Genomic DNA, 16,681 nt, shown 5'->3' with positions numbered 1-16,681 from the left:
CTTCACAGTGTGTCCTGAAATGGGAACTTATACTTAGAAGCTGACATTCATTCCTGTGTTTAGGCTACAGCTCTGTGATTGAGTTGTGTGTTAGATGCCACAGTCAGGCTGTGATGGGCTGAAAGTGATTCCCACGAGGGCAGCAGTAATTCAGTATGAGAAAGCAGATTAAAGAACAAAAAGCATCCTTGTCCCTCCATCTCAACCATGTTACAGGTCAGACTGGGGAAACCTTTGATAGTCTCCCACTGTCTGCCTCTATCTGTCTCCCATCACGGTTTCTACGCAGTATGCCAATTTCTGTCTGACTCTCTTATCACTGTCTCTCTGTGCTTGTTACCTTAATTTCAAATTAAAAGTAAATTATATATAGACATGAGCTGTGTTTGAAACCGTTCCCTATCACGGAAATAGCGCACTGTAGTGAGTTCGCCATTTTGTAGTTGTGTTCGATATCTTAGCGGTTTAGCAATTTCATTTACTATATCATCCACTATAAAATACCCACAATGCACAGCTACGTACCCTGCATGTTACTACTGTATGCCACACTGCAATGCGGTCAGGTTTTCCTGGAGGAGGAAAAGAAGAAGCCAAAGCGCCCACAAAAACTGAAAAGGAAAATTAGAGAGGGCTTTCGTTTCGAAACAGTGAAAATGTAACATGCAACACATATACAACCTTTTGCTGTTCTCTGTTTGTTTCAGGGCCGTATTAGAAGTATTTTTGTTTCTGTTTGTTTACGTATTGATCGTTTTCTATTTATTGACAGGGATCTTTTGGTATCTGATTGTAGATTACTATTCACTGTTTGTAATGTATGCAGCATTATTGTGCCCAAAATGAATTTCCCACTGGGGGACTATAAAGTGTATCGTATGATGCTAGGCGCGCCTGCCTCCGTCATACAAATAACCGGCGCATCTACTATAACAATGTTTTCAGAATGTGTCCGTTGGTGGGTAACTTTCCAAGCTATGTCCCCCTGCAGGATGACAGGCCTCCATGTCCACGGCTGGCCAGATCCTAGAACATCAAAGGGCTCACGTGGGAGGGTGATGGAAGAGGCACCAGTTTTAGGGGGGGAGCTTCCACAGGTTCCCATGGGAGAGCCGGGTCTCGCAGGTCGATGTCTCTTCTCATCTCGGAACAGCGACTGTCATCGGTGGGTTTTTGAGCGAGCGCTGAGACCCTTGTGGTAGTTTGACACCAGCCCAGATCCTCGGTTTCAAAGAAAAGGCCCACCTTCAGATGAGACCCATGTTTGAAAGAGGAGCTTAATCACCACGGTAACTTGTATGTTTGTACCCCCCCCGACCCTGACCCCACACACTCATTATACACTGTCCTCCGGTAAGAGGCCCTTTGAAGGATAATAGCATAACAGCATGGATTGAGGTCAGTGTTGTTTCTGATTTATGCACCTATGTGCTTCATTACCTTTAAAGCTGCACTTTGAGAGAATTTGTATGCGAAAACAGGTCCATCCTGATTCAACATTTTTGAAATGCTTGCTTTCTTTCCGTAAGTGAGATAAAGGATCAATATCGGTATTTCTTTAAGCATAAAGACTGAAAGCGAGCCTTGCTCAGTCCAAATTGAATACAGATATAGAACAACAGATATACCAGATATACCTTTCAGCACCTCTAAAGCTGCCTGATTAACATGTTGTATCTCTTGTTTAACTTGTATGGAAAGAGAAATGTGAAAACAACAATTTGTGGTTTTAGGGAGAGTTATGTGTTAGAGTTATATTACAAAGGTAGTGGTTTCTACAGAAGAAATAGTCCCCATAAAATCTGTCAACAAGTCTTGCAGAACAACTCAAGTTCTGTCTCTGGAAAGTTCAGTGCAACTCCATTGTGATTACACACACACACACACACACACACACAATAGATGAGGTGGAGGCAGATATATTAAAGCTGCTCAAATCCATATTTTTTTATATCTACAATGGATGAAATGACTATGTGAAAGGGGACACTCGCCATGACAACCCCACAGAGAAATATCGCTTACACACTCAAATTTATATAGGTTTATTAGTGTCTTTTAGCTCTTTTTTTTGCAGTTGTTCACACTCACCACTCTCATCCGTGTCCGACTATACGCTACCTGCCGCAACCAAATGACAAAGTTGGCAACTAAAGTACACATAGTGGAGCATTTAGCAGTAAAAGAGCCAGCTATTTCTCTCAGGAGTTGGTGGTGGAGACCTAAAAGAAGCTAAAAGCAGAGAGAATATCAGATTTGCCTTCACTAAATCCAAAATGAGCTGCCTGATTCGATACCACTTGTAATAAAATGACCTTTTTTGAATTTGGGTAAATTGAGCCTTTAACTCTAAAATAATTTTTCACTATTACAGTTGGATAAGGTAATACATTTGGTGTTGTTTTGAAAAATATCTTAAAGAGATTAATGATCCGGCTGTGTGACAACATAAAGTTTAAAAAGACAAAAATCTGTCTGTAAATATGTTCTACTAATAAGAATGTACTGAATTACGTAACTAAAAACGTAACTGAATGATTGTGGATTTAATCTACATTACAGCCCTGTGTTTTCTGGATGATAATGTTATTAAGACACTTCAGCACATTCCACATTCAGTATGGATATGATTTATGAAGTGTGATAAGACTGAGCTATTATTCACAGTCGGCTTATCACACCTGTGTCTCTTGTGGATGAATGTCTCAGTTGTGCATCCAAACTTCTCCCCTGAGTACTCCAGAGCTTTTAATTTTATTGTATTTATTTTTTTAAATATGTGGGCCACCCTTGGGCCAGACCACATGGTTCACGCCTTTTAGATTTATAGCACCCAGAGAGGTTTTTTGCTTCAGTGTGAAACCTCACACGAAGGCAAATAGATAACTCATTATATTACCTACAGGCATACAAGTCTTGGCAGTTTGGTGTTGTGTTTATACTGTATACATTTGTATCTATTTTATAGCTTTATGTGTGGATACATTCATGTGTGTGTGTGTGTGTGTGTGTGTGTGTGTGTGTATTTGACACGGAGGGGGTGAGAGTCTTTCCTACATGCTCAGCTAATTACAGGCCACTGATCTCGTCAGCTGTCCCCGCCACACTCTTTTTACATGTCAATGACAGCCAAATGGGACCTCATATCCTTCCTCCAGCTCAAACAATGCTCTCATTGAAAACAGAAGAGATGGAGAGAAAACCGAAAGAAAGAAAGCGAAGGATGCCACTTCTCGTCCCAGCTGGCGTTGGCTCAATGGCAGAGGGCATGGAGTCCTGTCCGTGAAATAACAACCACTCCTACTTCTCCCTCCTCAAATCCTCCCCTTGTTCCTTCACCTCTGCCCGGCTGTCTTCATCATCGCCTCAGCCTAATCTGGGCACGTTCATGGGGGACATGCATCCCCAGACTCTGCCCCTCTACCTCCTTTTGTGTTTGCCAGCGCTCTGATGAGAAAGAAAAGAAACAGGAGGGTGCAAGGGGGGGGGGGCAGAGGTGAAGGCAGTGGTTCTCTTGGGTTTGTCTTTTGCCTTTGCAGTCTGGGGGAAAGGGGAAAACTTGGCAGGAAGCCTGGCCGTGGCACTGCATACAAACATGGGGTACAAAAACAAAAAACACAAGGCCTATTTGTTTGACTCTATCATCCTCTTACCTCAGGGAAAGTGGAAAAAATTGCACGAGACATCCATAAGATACGGTCGGTCCTGTCCTCCTCCGGACAGCCATCGATTCTGCAACACAGCCAGGGGAATGGACAGAGACGAATGGATAGTTGTCCACGTCAGGAAATCATTGTCCATAATTCAATGAAATTAAGTAAATTTGTTCAGTAAAGACTTGGCAGGATGCCCAGCCTTGTTTGCTGCTTAAAAAAAACTGAAAAGGCAATTTGATTAAATATAAGATACTATGCCATGACGGAAAGCTACAAAAATGCATCAGGAGAGTCACCACAATTTATCACCGCAATATATCTCTGACCAGACAAAGGGCTGATAAAGTCAAAGCTGGATGTCTCCCCTGTTTTTTTTCTATTCTGCATTACATCTTGGTTCTTAGCTTGATTTTGTGTGGATTCGAAGCAGCTGACATCAGCGCAAACTCCACAATTCTCTCAAATTTGTGGAAGATGAAATCTTTCCTGTATGGGCTGTACTCGTCTCTCTCGAGTCCACGCTAACATGCACATAAAGATGCTTTCTGGGGCTGCTGATGTGAAATGGGATATTGCCAGGTTCCCAGTGCAGCTGCAAATAACATTGATGTGGCATTCCAACATGTCAGTGTAGCGTGGGCCATGCACAAAGCCACTTCCTGCTCTTCGGAGCAAATATTCACTGGGGAGACTCGAACCGGCTGCATCTGCACCGGGATCTGAGCGAAAAATTATGATTTGACAAGTCTGATTAGATTCGGTTTCCAGCATTATGTTTTCCAGCATTTGTGTATGTGAATTAGCTCTGGGCCACATTATTAATAATTCCAGCCACATAATGCATGGAACTGTATCAGCAGACTTGAAAGAGTTTCATGTCAAAAGTGAAGGTTAGATTAGTTTTCTTCATAAATTTCCATCTATGTTCTTTCTGTCTTGACAGCATTGTAGCACGTGCAGACCTTCGGGATCATCTGGTGTTTCGATTCCACACGTTTGTGCAAATGTCCCATTGAAAGGAGACAATGCTTTCCATAAAACAGGTACACCGAAGGAGTTGTAAGTATTGCAGTAAGCCGCAGAGTTGACGGCTTTATGACTGCTCTGGTCTGAGCCGCAATTGCAGCTAGCAATCCTAAAGGGAGGCATTGTGGTTGAATGATAAAGCAGCCAAACACGTCTGGAAGAAGATGGGGTGATACTGAAATGGGTGTTTATCTATTTATGCATCTGTTTTCGTTTAAGGGTTTTCCTGCCATATTTGACCTGTTCACCTATGAAATTTCACTCCAAGTCTATCTTCCTAAGATAGCCCAAAGCTGCGACATTTGAGCATGTTTGAGTTTTTATATGCACGATGTAATGCAATATAAAAAAGGATATGATTTTTGTCCTTGAATGAGTGAGGTTTCTTCCACTGACCGTAGGCGTGGTTGCAATGTAAAAGGACTGGACTTCCTCAATTTGTTACGTGCATACTAACTGCTTTGACCTGTCTCCTGACATCCTCTCTGAACTGCTGCAGAATATATATGGCTTTCCTCTCTGCGGTGCGCCACGCCAATCGTTTCCTCAGTGCTCCTGCAGGGCTCTGACCTGTGACATGAAGGAGTTGTACCTCATGCCTGGAATGGATCCGGATGTGCCGCAGGTCAAGATGTATGTTCATTACATAGGATCATTACCTCCTTGCTGCGATCTCAGGGCAAAAACACTTCAACGTATGTGCAAGGTTTTGGCCAAAATAACAGCTGCCAATTAGTTTGTGCAAATAATATACCCTTAATACTTACCAGATTTATGTCCCAACACTTACCCTGACATGTTTCTGATGCGAACATGATGAGTTAAGCTCCTTCACAATAAAAGAAAAGAGCTAAGGAGAGTAAAAGTGTTTTCTTTCCTTTCTTCAAGATAATAGCATATCAGAGCGAATGCAGGAGGAAGATTAGAAGATGGGATGTGATTTAGGAAGGACAGGGATTTAAACACTTCTTTCAAAAACAATGGCACACACACACACACACACACACACACACACACACACACACACACACACACAGATTTACAGATTTTTCCAATTGCTAAAACACAATTTTGCAAACTAGGCTGGTTTTATGAAAATACTTAACACAATTCACAAAACCACACACCCAAACTGCAAAATACCTCATATATCCTGCAAAATGAAGCACTGCAACCAAAACTACATATAGCATTATCAAAATCAAACTTTTGGACCACATGGTGCACACTTTATTCATGTTACCAGATTTTTGTCTAACCCAGGGGTCTTCAACGATGTATAAGCCAAGGACCCCTTAACTAAAAGAAAGATGGATCAGGGACCCCCTACTACTAATAACACGTAAAGCTTTATACATACCTTTTTAGTGAATAGAATACTAAGCTATTAAAATATTAATTATTGGCATGTTTTTATAAATCATGTTTTAATGTTAAACATACATGTGGCACAGTGAATACTTAGGATGAACTGTATCTGTGGCTGGCTACCTTAGTGACTACCTTACCTATAGGCCATTAAGCCTATCATCAATGTCTGTTTTTTTCACAAATAGGCTGATTTATATTTGCTAATATTGTGTGGGATTTCATTTTTGAAAAAACTTTCAAAACATTTATAATTAATTTGGTGACCCCCTGAAGTAACTCTAAGGACCCTCTAGGGGTCCCGGACCCCCTGTTGAAGATCTCTGGTCTAACCAACTACACACTGTTGGGCATAATGAAAAGCACTCTCATCTTTAGTGTGCTTTGGTATTATACTAAAATAGTTCAAATTGTAGAAAATTCTTCAGATTGTTCACATGCACAGAAATAGTTGCAGATACACACACATGCTGTTGAAACATTATTTTTTATTTTTCACCAAACAAGTCAGTGCAACATATGCACAGCAGATATATTTACATTGGACTGAACAAAAATATGCTCACAAAAAACAGTAAACTGAAAAAGAAAATTGCTGTAATTAAGAAATCAAAGATTTCCATTATCAAATGCTTACTGAAAATGACATGGTCATTTCACATATTTCACATTCATATTATTACCCTTCTCCTGCATAACATTTGATGCCAATCAGCATAATACAATGCTGCTTATTATCTAATTAGCTTCTGACATTTAGGTTTAATTGAATGCCAATGATGAAAGGGCGATTTGGGATTACGTTCTTTGCTTGGTCTGGCTGTTTGCCGAGCTTTAAAACAGCTCCTAAATTGCTAAAAATGTTTTTTCAACTCGGTTTATGCATCTTTTATCTTCCAGCTCTTCACAGCCCAAAGTCTTGCAATGTCGTCAGCCCACTCAAGTCTCCCTCTGTCTCTGTGAGCGAACAATGTTGCAATGCAGCGAGCTTAGAGGGGAAGAATGCGACAACAGAATGGAATCACAGGAGAAATTATTGCATTTTAAGACCGCGAGGAATGCACCAGAGATGGGCTGAAGCGGAGCATTTGTTCACAGTGGGTTAGGGATGACAAACAGTGGGTGGCTGATGCTATAGCTGAAGGGCTCTGACACCCAGGCAGCAGGCTAATAACATGAAATTCATTTATTTTAAGTAAACGCATGCATTCTATGAAAAAGAAAATGAAAAATAAACTAAAAATGACATCTGGGATAAGGTTGATTCAACATCTTGTGGCCTACGAGGATGGGTAGCAGCTAGGAATGGAGTGCCCTGCAGAGAATCCAATCAAAAGCAGAGCCCTGGTGGCTCCCGGCCGGCATAGAGAAGTCTACTTGGCAGTAAAGCTGGGAGTCATGTGCCTCCATTTAAATGAGAAGGCAAGAAAGGAAAGAGAGACAGAGAAGGGGAGGTAGAGAAATACAGGCTGAGCTAAGAGGCCGGGGACTCTGCCAAGCCGAGACACTTGAGGAATGCATCAGCAGCAGCAGCTCTCGCTTCGCAGTAATACCATTACTGCTATCTGAGTCAGGAAAACAGCTCTTCTAGTCTAGTCAGCAAGTCTCATAGCCAGTGTAAACAGATGGCAGGTAACACATCAGCTTAAACAAAGAGAAAGAAACCGGAGAGATTTTAAGCATAGAATATTTTTTTTATTTTTGTGCGTTTACCAAAAACAATGCTGCATCCAGGTGCAAATTGTTGGTAGGCTGCATGTCTCTCATCCAAGTGTTTCAGACGCAAGTGATCATTGTCTTGTCTTGTCAATTTTTGTGGAGCATGTGGTGTGACTCCTCCGGCCCTGGCAGTTAGTTAATAAACACAGGCCTGTCAACAGCTGCTGGTGATGTAATGTGGAACTTCTCCTCACTCTCCTTATCCTCCCGCCCCACCCCGCCTCCCTAACTCCCTCCACCAGCACCCTCCCTTCTATTTACAAGTCTTATACTGGGTGTTGCTGCAGACTTCCAGCACAGGCGGCACAGATAGTGTGTGTGTTTGTCCGTGGCTTCCCCCTGCAACACTTCCAGGGGAATTTACGACAGCATGTTTTCAGCTGCCATCAAAGGAAATTCCACATCATCAGGTTGTCTTCCTAACCAAAACACCTCTGAGAGTCTGGGAACTACAGAGCTTGCCACAAACATGTTGAGAGGAGAGGATCCGGCCGGCGCAGAGTAAGTTTGGATTCTTGCTTGTTTGTCTTTTGACATTATTGGAGACTGAACTCGTTTACCTTTATTGATAGTCTGTGAGAAGTGTGCAAAAGTGGGTGCAAAGCATGATGGGATAGGTGGCAATTAAGGCAAATTGCCTGCAATGTGGCAAGTAGAGCATGTGTGAGCATGTGCAACAAAATTGACAGTTTATTTTGTTTGAATGGTTTGAGTTCATATTGACAAAGGACATTTTTTATCAAGTAGGCTAAAGCAACAACTGGTGGCTTCCCTGGTGAGTAACCTAAGTATGGCTTTGTATATTTTAACCCTAAAAGCAAGGTATGTTTACTGGCACTGTTTAAACACAAAAGCAATTGAAAACATGACAAAATGAATGTAAGCTTTGGATTCGGACTGCTTGAAACATCACAAAAAGATACTGCTAAATTAATGTTAGCTAATGTAACCCTATTTGCACCCAAAGGGACACATTGCTAATTAGCTAACTATGTGCAGCAAAGAACAACTTCCAAATTACAAAAAGTTGCCAAATCAATATTAGCTAGCTTTTCTTATTATCTGTTTACACCTAGAAAGTATGTAGCCACTAATTAATTTATCTCAAAGTAACATAAATAATAGCCTACTGAGAAAAGAACTTTCAAACTTTTTAGCTAGCAATTTAGCTAGCTTATCTAGTTATCTCTTCACACTCAAGAAGATGTAACCTAGCATCTTAGCTTATTAGCTAGTTGCAGTAAATAACAGTTTAATATTGGGAACGCAAATTCAAATGAAGCTAAAAAACAATGTTACTGTAGCTAGCTAACATGTTGTGTGATTTATGAAACGTTAGGTGCTAGGTAAAGACACAGTAGCATGTTTTCTAGATTAAAATGCTATGTTGCTATGTTTTGTTTAAACAGTGTTAACATGCAGCAATAAACAATGCAAACAAATCTACGTCTTTACCAGAGAAAACCTTTTAACTGATGAAACTACCCTTCAATGTGACAAAAAATATCATTTGTGCTTAATCTTTAAATGCTGTTAATGCTAAACTGTGGCAGCTGATGTTTGCACAACTTTTCTATGACAGACAGCACACAGGAAAAACATGCAGAGAGATAAACACACACAAACACACTGCTGTTTCTCAAGCTGTCACCAGCCTGCTGATGAAATGTGTGTGTTCAGTTATTTAGTGAGCTGCCCATCGCATGATGCTCACATACCAAAGTAAGGGGGGGGAGATTTGTGTATTTTGATAACTGTAAAATTCCTCTGCCCTCTCTTGGCTTGCTGCATCACCCCTGGGCCTTTGGAGTATATTTTTCTGGAGTTTTTTTTCTACCTGTAGAGCCATCATGAGAGAGTTCAGCAGAGAGTCACACTTTCGGCCGGAGCACGCTGGGTTGCAGTGGAAGGTCCCTCGATAGGAAGCTCAGTTAATTTTTTTTTTTTTTTTTTCCCAGGATGTATATTAAAGCATCCTACGCATCTGGTGGGATAAGCCGGGACTCCCCTCATGAACAGGATGACGACATTGTATTCATTGTTTTTCTTTTTTTCCACTAGACCTCCAACCCTTCCCACATTAAACCCCCACATTATATTGCCTGCTAAGTACTGCTGACTAAACGAGATTTAAAGCTGCCCAGACAAGTTCTGGCAGAGTCTTTATCATTAAAGGTGTCTGAGAAACACATTATCTTGTTAGCAGATTGTTTCACTTTCATCCTGTTTGACATGATTTTGGTTTCGGAAGTAATTTAGGTGTATGCTTAGCATAACATCTGAGAACCAGTCTTTTCAGTCTTCTCTGAGTGCTGATTGAATGGAGCATCAGTCATGTTTGACAGGTTTTATTGAGCAAGTAGGCAAAGTCAAATATTGATAATACACTCTTCAAAGAGACAGAATGGCTGAGAGGGCCCCATGCACATTTTGTCATATGTATCATTTACAAAAAAACATTTTAATGTGGAGAACACTTAGACAGACAGACAGACAGGGAGCATCTGGTGTGAATATAAGGACAGTTGATAAAAAATGCAGAACTAGGTGTCACATATCTGTTGGCTTATTGTGAACATGTACCAGATGATTTATAAATGCCTCACGGTCCTCCTGCATGTCTCGCAGCTTTGTGACTGTCAAAACATAATGAGGCTCTCCATTTTGATAAAATATGCAGTATCAAACTTTACTCCTTCAGTCAAGTTTGCTTGTCTTGTTGCCACAATGGGTAATGTTAAATTGAATTTAAGACAAAAGCAATTTTAAAGATGTTAACTTAGGTGGTGGGAACTTTCAATAGACCTTTTTATCAACTGTTTTTGTCAGGATATACAGTAAATTAGGACCACTTGATTACTTGAAAAAATAATCCATAGCAGCCATATCCTTGTTGTATACACACAAGCCACCATCAACACCTGCACTCATTCTCATTGTGTTCGAAGGACATATGTTGTGTATTCAGCAGTGTATAGGTTGTCCTTTGGAAAAACAAATGCCATGAGCAAATAACTATGTCTATGGACACCCGTAGACCCATAGTTATGCAGAGAAAGCTTCTACTTTTACCTGTTGACAATAATGTGGCTAGTACAAGTTCATACTTCCCCCTACTTATCTGGTTTAAATGCCTGAAAGACACACAAGCTCATGCAGTGTGATCTTAACAGCAATAAGGATGTTCTGCCTGGTCTTGATTAATTAAATTTCAGCATCAAGATTATAATCACAGTTACATAAGTTAGTATAATGTTCAAAAGGATCCTCCCTTACTTCAACATTTAATTTTAAAGGGACTGTTAAATTGACCTGTTAGCCTTGACGGTAAGCCTCTCATTTTCACACCCATGAGATAAATACTTAAAAGTTAAACATGTTGTTATATAGCATGGTTTGAACACTGATACACTCTGGCAGGAGCCACGAGTGAGCACACGCTGGAAAAATTCCGTTTAATGATTGGTTTGCAGACTGTATGAAAACAACAACAGGCAAGTGTAAAATATGGCTTATTGTTCGAGGCTCCCAGACACAGTAATTCCATGTTAGGCCGTGCCAGGCTACAGTTGGTCGTGCCAACTGTACCGGGACACATGCAGAGGCAGGATCAAATAAACTGGCCAGCAGAGGGACACACAACATCCGATCAGCATCGGCCATCTGTGCTGCTAGAATACAGATGGACCTCTTTCTCCGCACATTAAGCCCCACATCAGACACTTGCATGCTTAAATTTTCTCCTCAATGAATGGAAAGTAATAGCACCCCCAATGTCCTCTCCCACTTCCCACCGTGTAGCAGGCGAATTAAACTCAAAGACTCAAATGTATAATCTTCCCGGTCATTCATTCTTCTCCCCAAACATGGCAATCTGGATGAATCATTCAGAAGGAAAATAAAGAGAACTGGGCTCTGTGCCGTGGGGGGATGCCTCTGTGCTGACCCCGTTTCACTCTCCCCCTCATTCAAGGCAGGCACAGGGCATGGAGACAAAATGAATTGGTTCCTGGGGCAAAGGGGGTGCACCAATCAATGTCCAATCCCATCCACTATCCATTTTCAGGCCCTGGCACTTCCTGGCATTGCTCTTTTTTTGGGGCGGCGGGGAATCGATCACAGAGGTCAGAGTCCCCGTTTGGCCAAGAGGCTTTTCTTTCTGAGACTTTTGTGTTTTCAGTAGGTTTATAATAGATGTGAGTGCTAATTAAAAACTCATGTGAAATGCATGCCTGGAATCCCCTTCTCCTAAGGCTCTCCCTCCTTCATTCTTTTCATCCAGATGGCCATTTAAATATTTGCTTAAATTTATTAGCTCCACCATTTGTCATATAGTTTAATATATAACCCCTGACTAAATCAATCCACAGCGAAAAAACAAATGTAGGACATTCTTTGATTGCAAAAATTCCGCTACAATTATTCTTCAATGAGAGGTTTTGTTTCATGAGAAAAGGGGGCAAAGTGCAAGCCACACACTTCACCCACTTGATATCTGTGTTTGAACTTAACGTGACAAAGATTTCTTACTGGTGTTGTGACTCTTGGCACAGTGTGAAATGAGAATATGCGTGGGTGAATGCCTGACTGTATTATGTACAAAGGGCAGTATTGTCACTTGTGGCAGAGTTTGGTCTCTGTAACACAGCAAAGTCAAAAGCCAGACAGTGGAGCAACAGTGTTTCTTCAGCAGACTTTCACTGTATGTATAGGATTATTCCGGCTACTATATAAAGATCAGAGCGCCAGTAAAAGGTTGGTGATTGCAGTAAATGCACAGCTGCCTAATTCTTCTCAGCTTACAAAGGAACAGTATCAAATCTGAGCCATGACAATCCATATTCATGGACAATCTGGGCTTATTATCACCATTTATCCACGAGGCTCACAGTCTGTTTTCTGTACAGCGATCTCTCAATGGGTTTAAGTGTTATCATTAAGCTGTTATCCCCTCACATTATCCCTGTTGTAGTTTGGAGCTGTCTGGGGCTGTGTGACCTCAGCTGGGTCCTCCCTTGTTCCTGGAGCAGATGTTAAAAGGGAGTCTCCCCCCCCCTTCCCACCTCAAACAACCTCACCATTCTGGTACACACACACACACTGTCCCACAGTGCCTCCTCCCTTCACCCTGGCATCTAATTAGGCCTACTGCACAAAGACTCCCAGATGTCAGCGTCCTCCTGGCCTCCTTTGATTATATCCTTTCCACCCCACTGGCTGGCTTGCCGACTGGCTGGACGGCCGGCTGGGGGCTGTGTGGACTATAGGCGTTGACGCGTGTCACTCCACATAGGTCAACACTGAACCGGTTTAACATATTAGTAATTGCTTTTGGTGTAAATCAGAGGGAATCTGGAGGGAGGGACAACAGTCCTGAATGGGTTGCGGTTGCAGAAAGGCCCTTGGATTGTCATAAACCTACGCAAAGGAGCATTTCAATTTGTCATTATTTCTTTACGGCTAGTAGTCACTAGTTAGTCAACAAACCAGTACTTGTTAAACCAGTGTGTCTCTGCATATTTAAAATAGCGTTTGTCATGGCCAACAGTCACAAAGTGTATAATTTCCTTTACAAGATATGCTTCCAAGAAACAAACGATGTGACAGTCAACAAGTTTGTCGGCTGAGGAAAATTGGCCATGGCGCTGCTTTTTACAGACATCAGCTTTCGACAGCCAATCAGATTTCCATGCTTCGACGAACTCTAGTTCTGCTCAGTAAATATTAAACAAATGAGATGTTGATTACCAGTTCTCTAAAACATATTTTATAGCCTCGGAATAAATGCCTCGAGTTCCAATAGAACCTCAAATTTAAACTTTCATAAAAATACTGCAAAATCAGCGAGTAAGTGCCGTCCAAACAAACCAAAGCAACGACACCATGGTCTTACACCAGCCATGACCGTTTTAACCGTTTTGTGTAGTGCTCTTTAAATGTCTGCAATGACTGATGAGAGACAAATTGTCTCTGGCTTTTATTGGCTGGGTGTTGAAGGGTACAGCACGGAATATCGGTAAATAACCTCTTTAAGGAATCAGTATCTTCACTGGCAAAAATTGCATCTTAATGTATTTTGTGATCTTGCATGGAAACTCTGTTTGTGACCGCAAAAAGACTAAGCACCATTTGGTTTGTCAAAGACAAGAGTTTGCCGTGCTTTTATTGCCTGCTTTTATCGGCTTACCACTGATATCTGGCTTTTAATGTGTTTGCTTAATCTGTATCACTTCCGATCCACTACCTCATCCCTCGCACTTTCTATATACCCTAAGGAAAATGGTGTCTGTGTTTTCCAAGTTGGGTCTGGGCAATCGGGCACACTGCTATAATCCATTTTAATCATTTACTCTCAATTTCCTATAACCCCCCATCTCAATTGAAAGGAAGCCATGGGCTTTTACTTCCTCTCCTAATCTTCAGCGGAAAGGGACCAAACTGAAATGCAATCTAAACATAGACCAGTATTTCTTCTGATGCAATACATTTGCACAATTAGTCATTACAAAGACCAAGAGACAGGCAGGAGTCTCTGTGTCATCAAAGACATTTCACATCCTGTTCACTGATTAGGCAACCTCCTTATACACTACATAACCCAAGGGTATTTAGAAATGGGGCAGAAGGAGACTGTGTCATGTTAAGAAATATAACATCAGTTCTGGATGAAAACATAGTGGCTGATCCTGCATGCAGTCTGATGTTTGCGGCTTCATGTCAATACGTTTTGACTTACCAGATTGGCAGTGGATGGAACATGTCATGTTGATGTGTGGGAATTGTTTGACAAGTGCAGTCACACTGCTGAAGCTTTAGACAGGGTGTAACAGATATAGCCTGCAGCAGATGCAAAAGGCACTTTGGGATGCTTTTTGGAAAATGTGGTTGCATAAGTAGGTTTGTGAGGCAAGTAAACACAACTAACCTGAAAAAAGGGGATAAATACAATTCAGCCTCATTCTGAACTTAGTGGCCAATAGTGGCACTTAGCAGGTGTGTGGTTATCGCACCAGTGGATCTTATGCTGAGGGTGTCATAAGATGAATTTGGGAGGTTTGCTATGATCATTTCTAAAAAGCACTTCCAAATGTAATACTTGTTATAGCGTTTACTGTGAAAAAATATCCTAAGATCATATTAAAACAATAACTGTCATGCAAAGGTTAACTACCCTGCATTTTTTTGGCCAAAATATGTGGAAATTGTGTTTTTTAAACTATAATATGCATGATCAGTATGATGCCAATCAGTGTTGAGGTTGTTACTAAAGTAAATTCTAATGTATTTATCATTACTTTGATTTGTTGATTCCCTACTCTCCAAAACACAAAACGAAAAAAGTTGAGTTGACAGCGGTGGATGTGTTTCACTGCATGTTACTGCTTGACTCAACTCGCTCTTTTTTCGGTTTTCCATTGACAAAAGTTTTATAGATAGTATCTGGTACTTTGTTTTGGCACCACCTTGATCCAAGGCAGCTGAGCTGATACTAGAAGGTGAAGTTATAACGCTGCAGGCCACTGATTGGTCAGAAAGGATTGCCAATTTTTTATTCACTTGACCCAGATTTAAAAAAATGGCTTAACCAACGCCGTGCAGTACATTAAGTGTACACCTTGCTGTACAATTGACGAAGATGATGTCAAGGCAGTTTCACCAGATGTTGCTATGACGATGAGCTGAGAATCCTGTCGCCTACACTGAGGGGGTACTATCCGCAGTGGAAAACAAAAAGAGGAAAGTAATGGTACCAAGCCGTACCATACAGTGGTACGGCATTAGTGACGTAGGACACATCATACATCATACATGCATACCTGCACGTGGTACTACCAGTTGTGTTGCACAGATAGGGTCTCTGACCCTGAAGTGTCCATCAGCTGACCTTTGACCCTGTCCTAACCAACTAGGAAATGGTGTGCTTACTCTGTGCACCACCACAGTGACTCTAAAGCCTGGGCTCTTTGTAAAGGAGTAGTATGCGTGAAGTGTTTGTCTTCCGCTGTGGCCTCAGTCAGACCAGGTCGGACTGGTTCCCAGCACTGTTTGGAGAGGCCTAGAAAAACAAAAGGGCTAAAGCTTGGGGTTTTTGGATTGGGTTGGAGGGTGGGATGCCTGGGTGACGCCAAGTAGTAAGATGTAGTCGGAGCTTTGTGATCCTAGAATCCTACAAGGCTGAAAGAGAGGTCTACAATCCCGCTTCCGTCATAGAAAATAGTAGAAACTGAAAGAAATGGGAGAGAGAGGATATATAGTGACAAAAGAAAAAAGAAGCCTGTAATATGTCTGAATCTGCTGCCTCTGCTGCTCTTGACTTGGACTCTGAACTCTTTTAAAAGGTGAAAGCCCCTCTAATAGCGGAAACGTGACCTACCGGACATGAGGTGTTCCTTGTTGACTCTCTCTCTCTCTCTCTCTCTCTCTCTCTCTCTCTCTCTCTCTCTCCCCCCCCCCCCCTCCCTCTGTCCACTCCTCCCTTTTCCCCTCCCTCAAGGGCTTCCCAGGTGTGTGGATCGCCGCAGGGCAGAGGGACCATGTACAGACACCTGGAGAGGAGAGAGCAGTTAAAGAGATTGTCTCTTGACAGCGGCCTGCCGGTAAGTCAGCTCCCGACACACGCTCTGTCAGATTGGTCACTTAGTGAGGAAGCAGACATTGTGGAATGTCCTCATTTTGTCTTGTTGATCTATTGCTGCACTATGGACTTTATCCCCAGAAAGATATGTTTGAGAATATTTCAGTTTCTTTTAACTTTAAATGGCTTGGACTATAGGAGACTTTTAGGTGAAACAGACAATTATTTAAGCATTGGGGAGCAATGTACTGTAGATACTATCACTATCAAATCTCTAAAAGATATCATTTGTGGTGTTTTTTGTTAATGATGTTCTCTTTGGGACCATGCTGGCAAT

At 41.7% G+C, this 16,681-nt stretch overlaps 1 protein-coding gene across 3 annotated transcripts in view; it reads left to right on the top strand.

The window, feature by feature from the left end:
• The first annotated feature begins 7,449 nt into the window (after positions 1-7,449).
• LOC114550827 (nck-associated protein 5-like) overlaps positions 7,450-16,681 on the top strand; it is a 130,097-nt gene continuing 120,865 nt past the window's right edge. Inside the window, exons 1-3 of one of the 3 annotated variants that reach the window (XM_028571724.1) lie at positions 7,450-8,270; positions 8,514-8,544; positions 16,274-16,366. In XM_028571724.1, coding sequence (XP_028427525.1) covers positions 8,140-8,270; positions 8,514-8,544; positions 16,274-16,366 — 255 coding nt within the window. In that variant the 5' untranslated portion in view covers positions 7,450-8,139. Of the gene's footprint in view, positions 8,271-8,381; positions 8,545-16,263; positions 16,367-16,681 lie in introns of those variants that run through there. The other 2 variants (XM_028571725.1, XM_028571726.1) reach the window with 2 other exon arrangements.

The sequence above is a fragment of the Perca flavescens genome, chromosome 24 (assembly GCF_004354835.1).
Source record: "Perca flavescens isolate YP-PL-M2 chromosome 24, PFLA_1.0, whole genome shotgun sequence".
NCBI classification, from domain to species: domain Eukaryota; kingdom Metazoa; phylum Chordata; class Actinopteri; order Perciformes; family Percidae; genus Perca; species Perca flavescens.
Note: the sequence above shows the minus strand (reverse complement) of the source record. Positions and strands in the feature narration are given on the sequence as shown.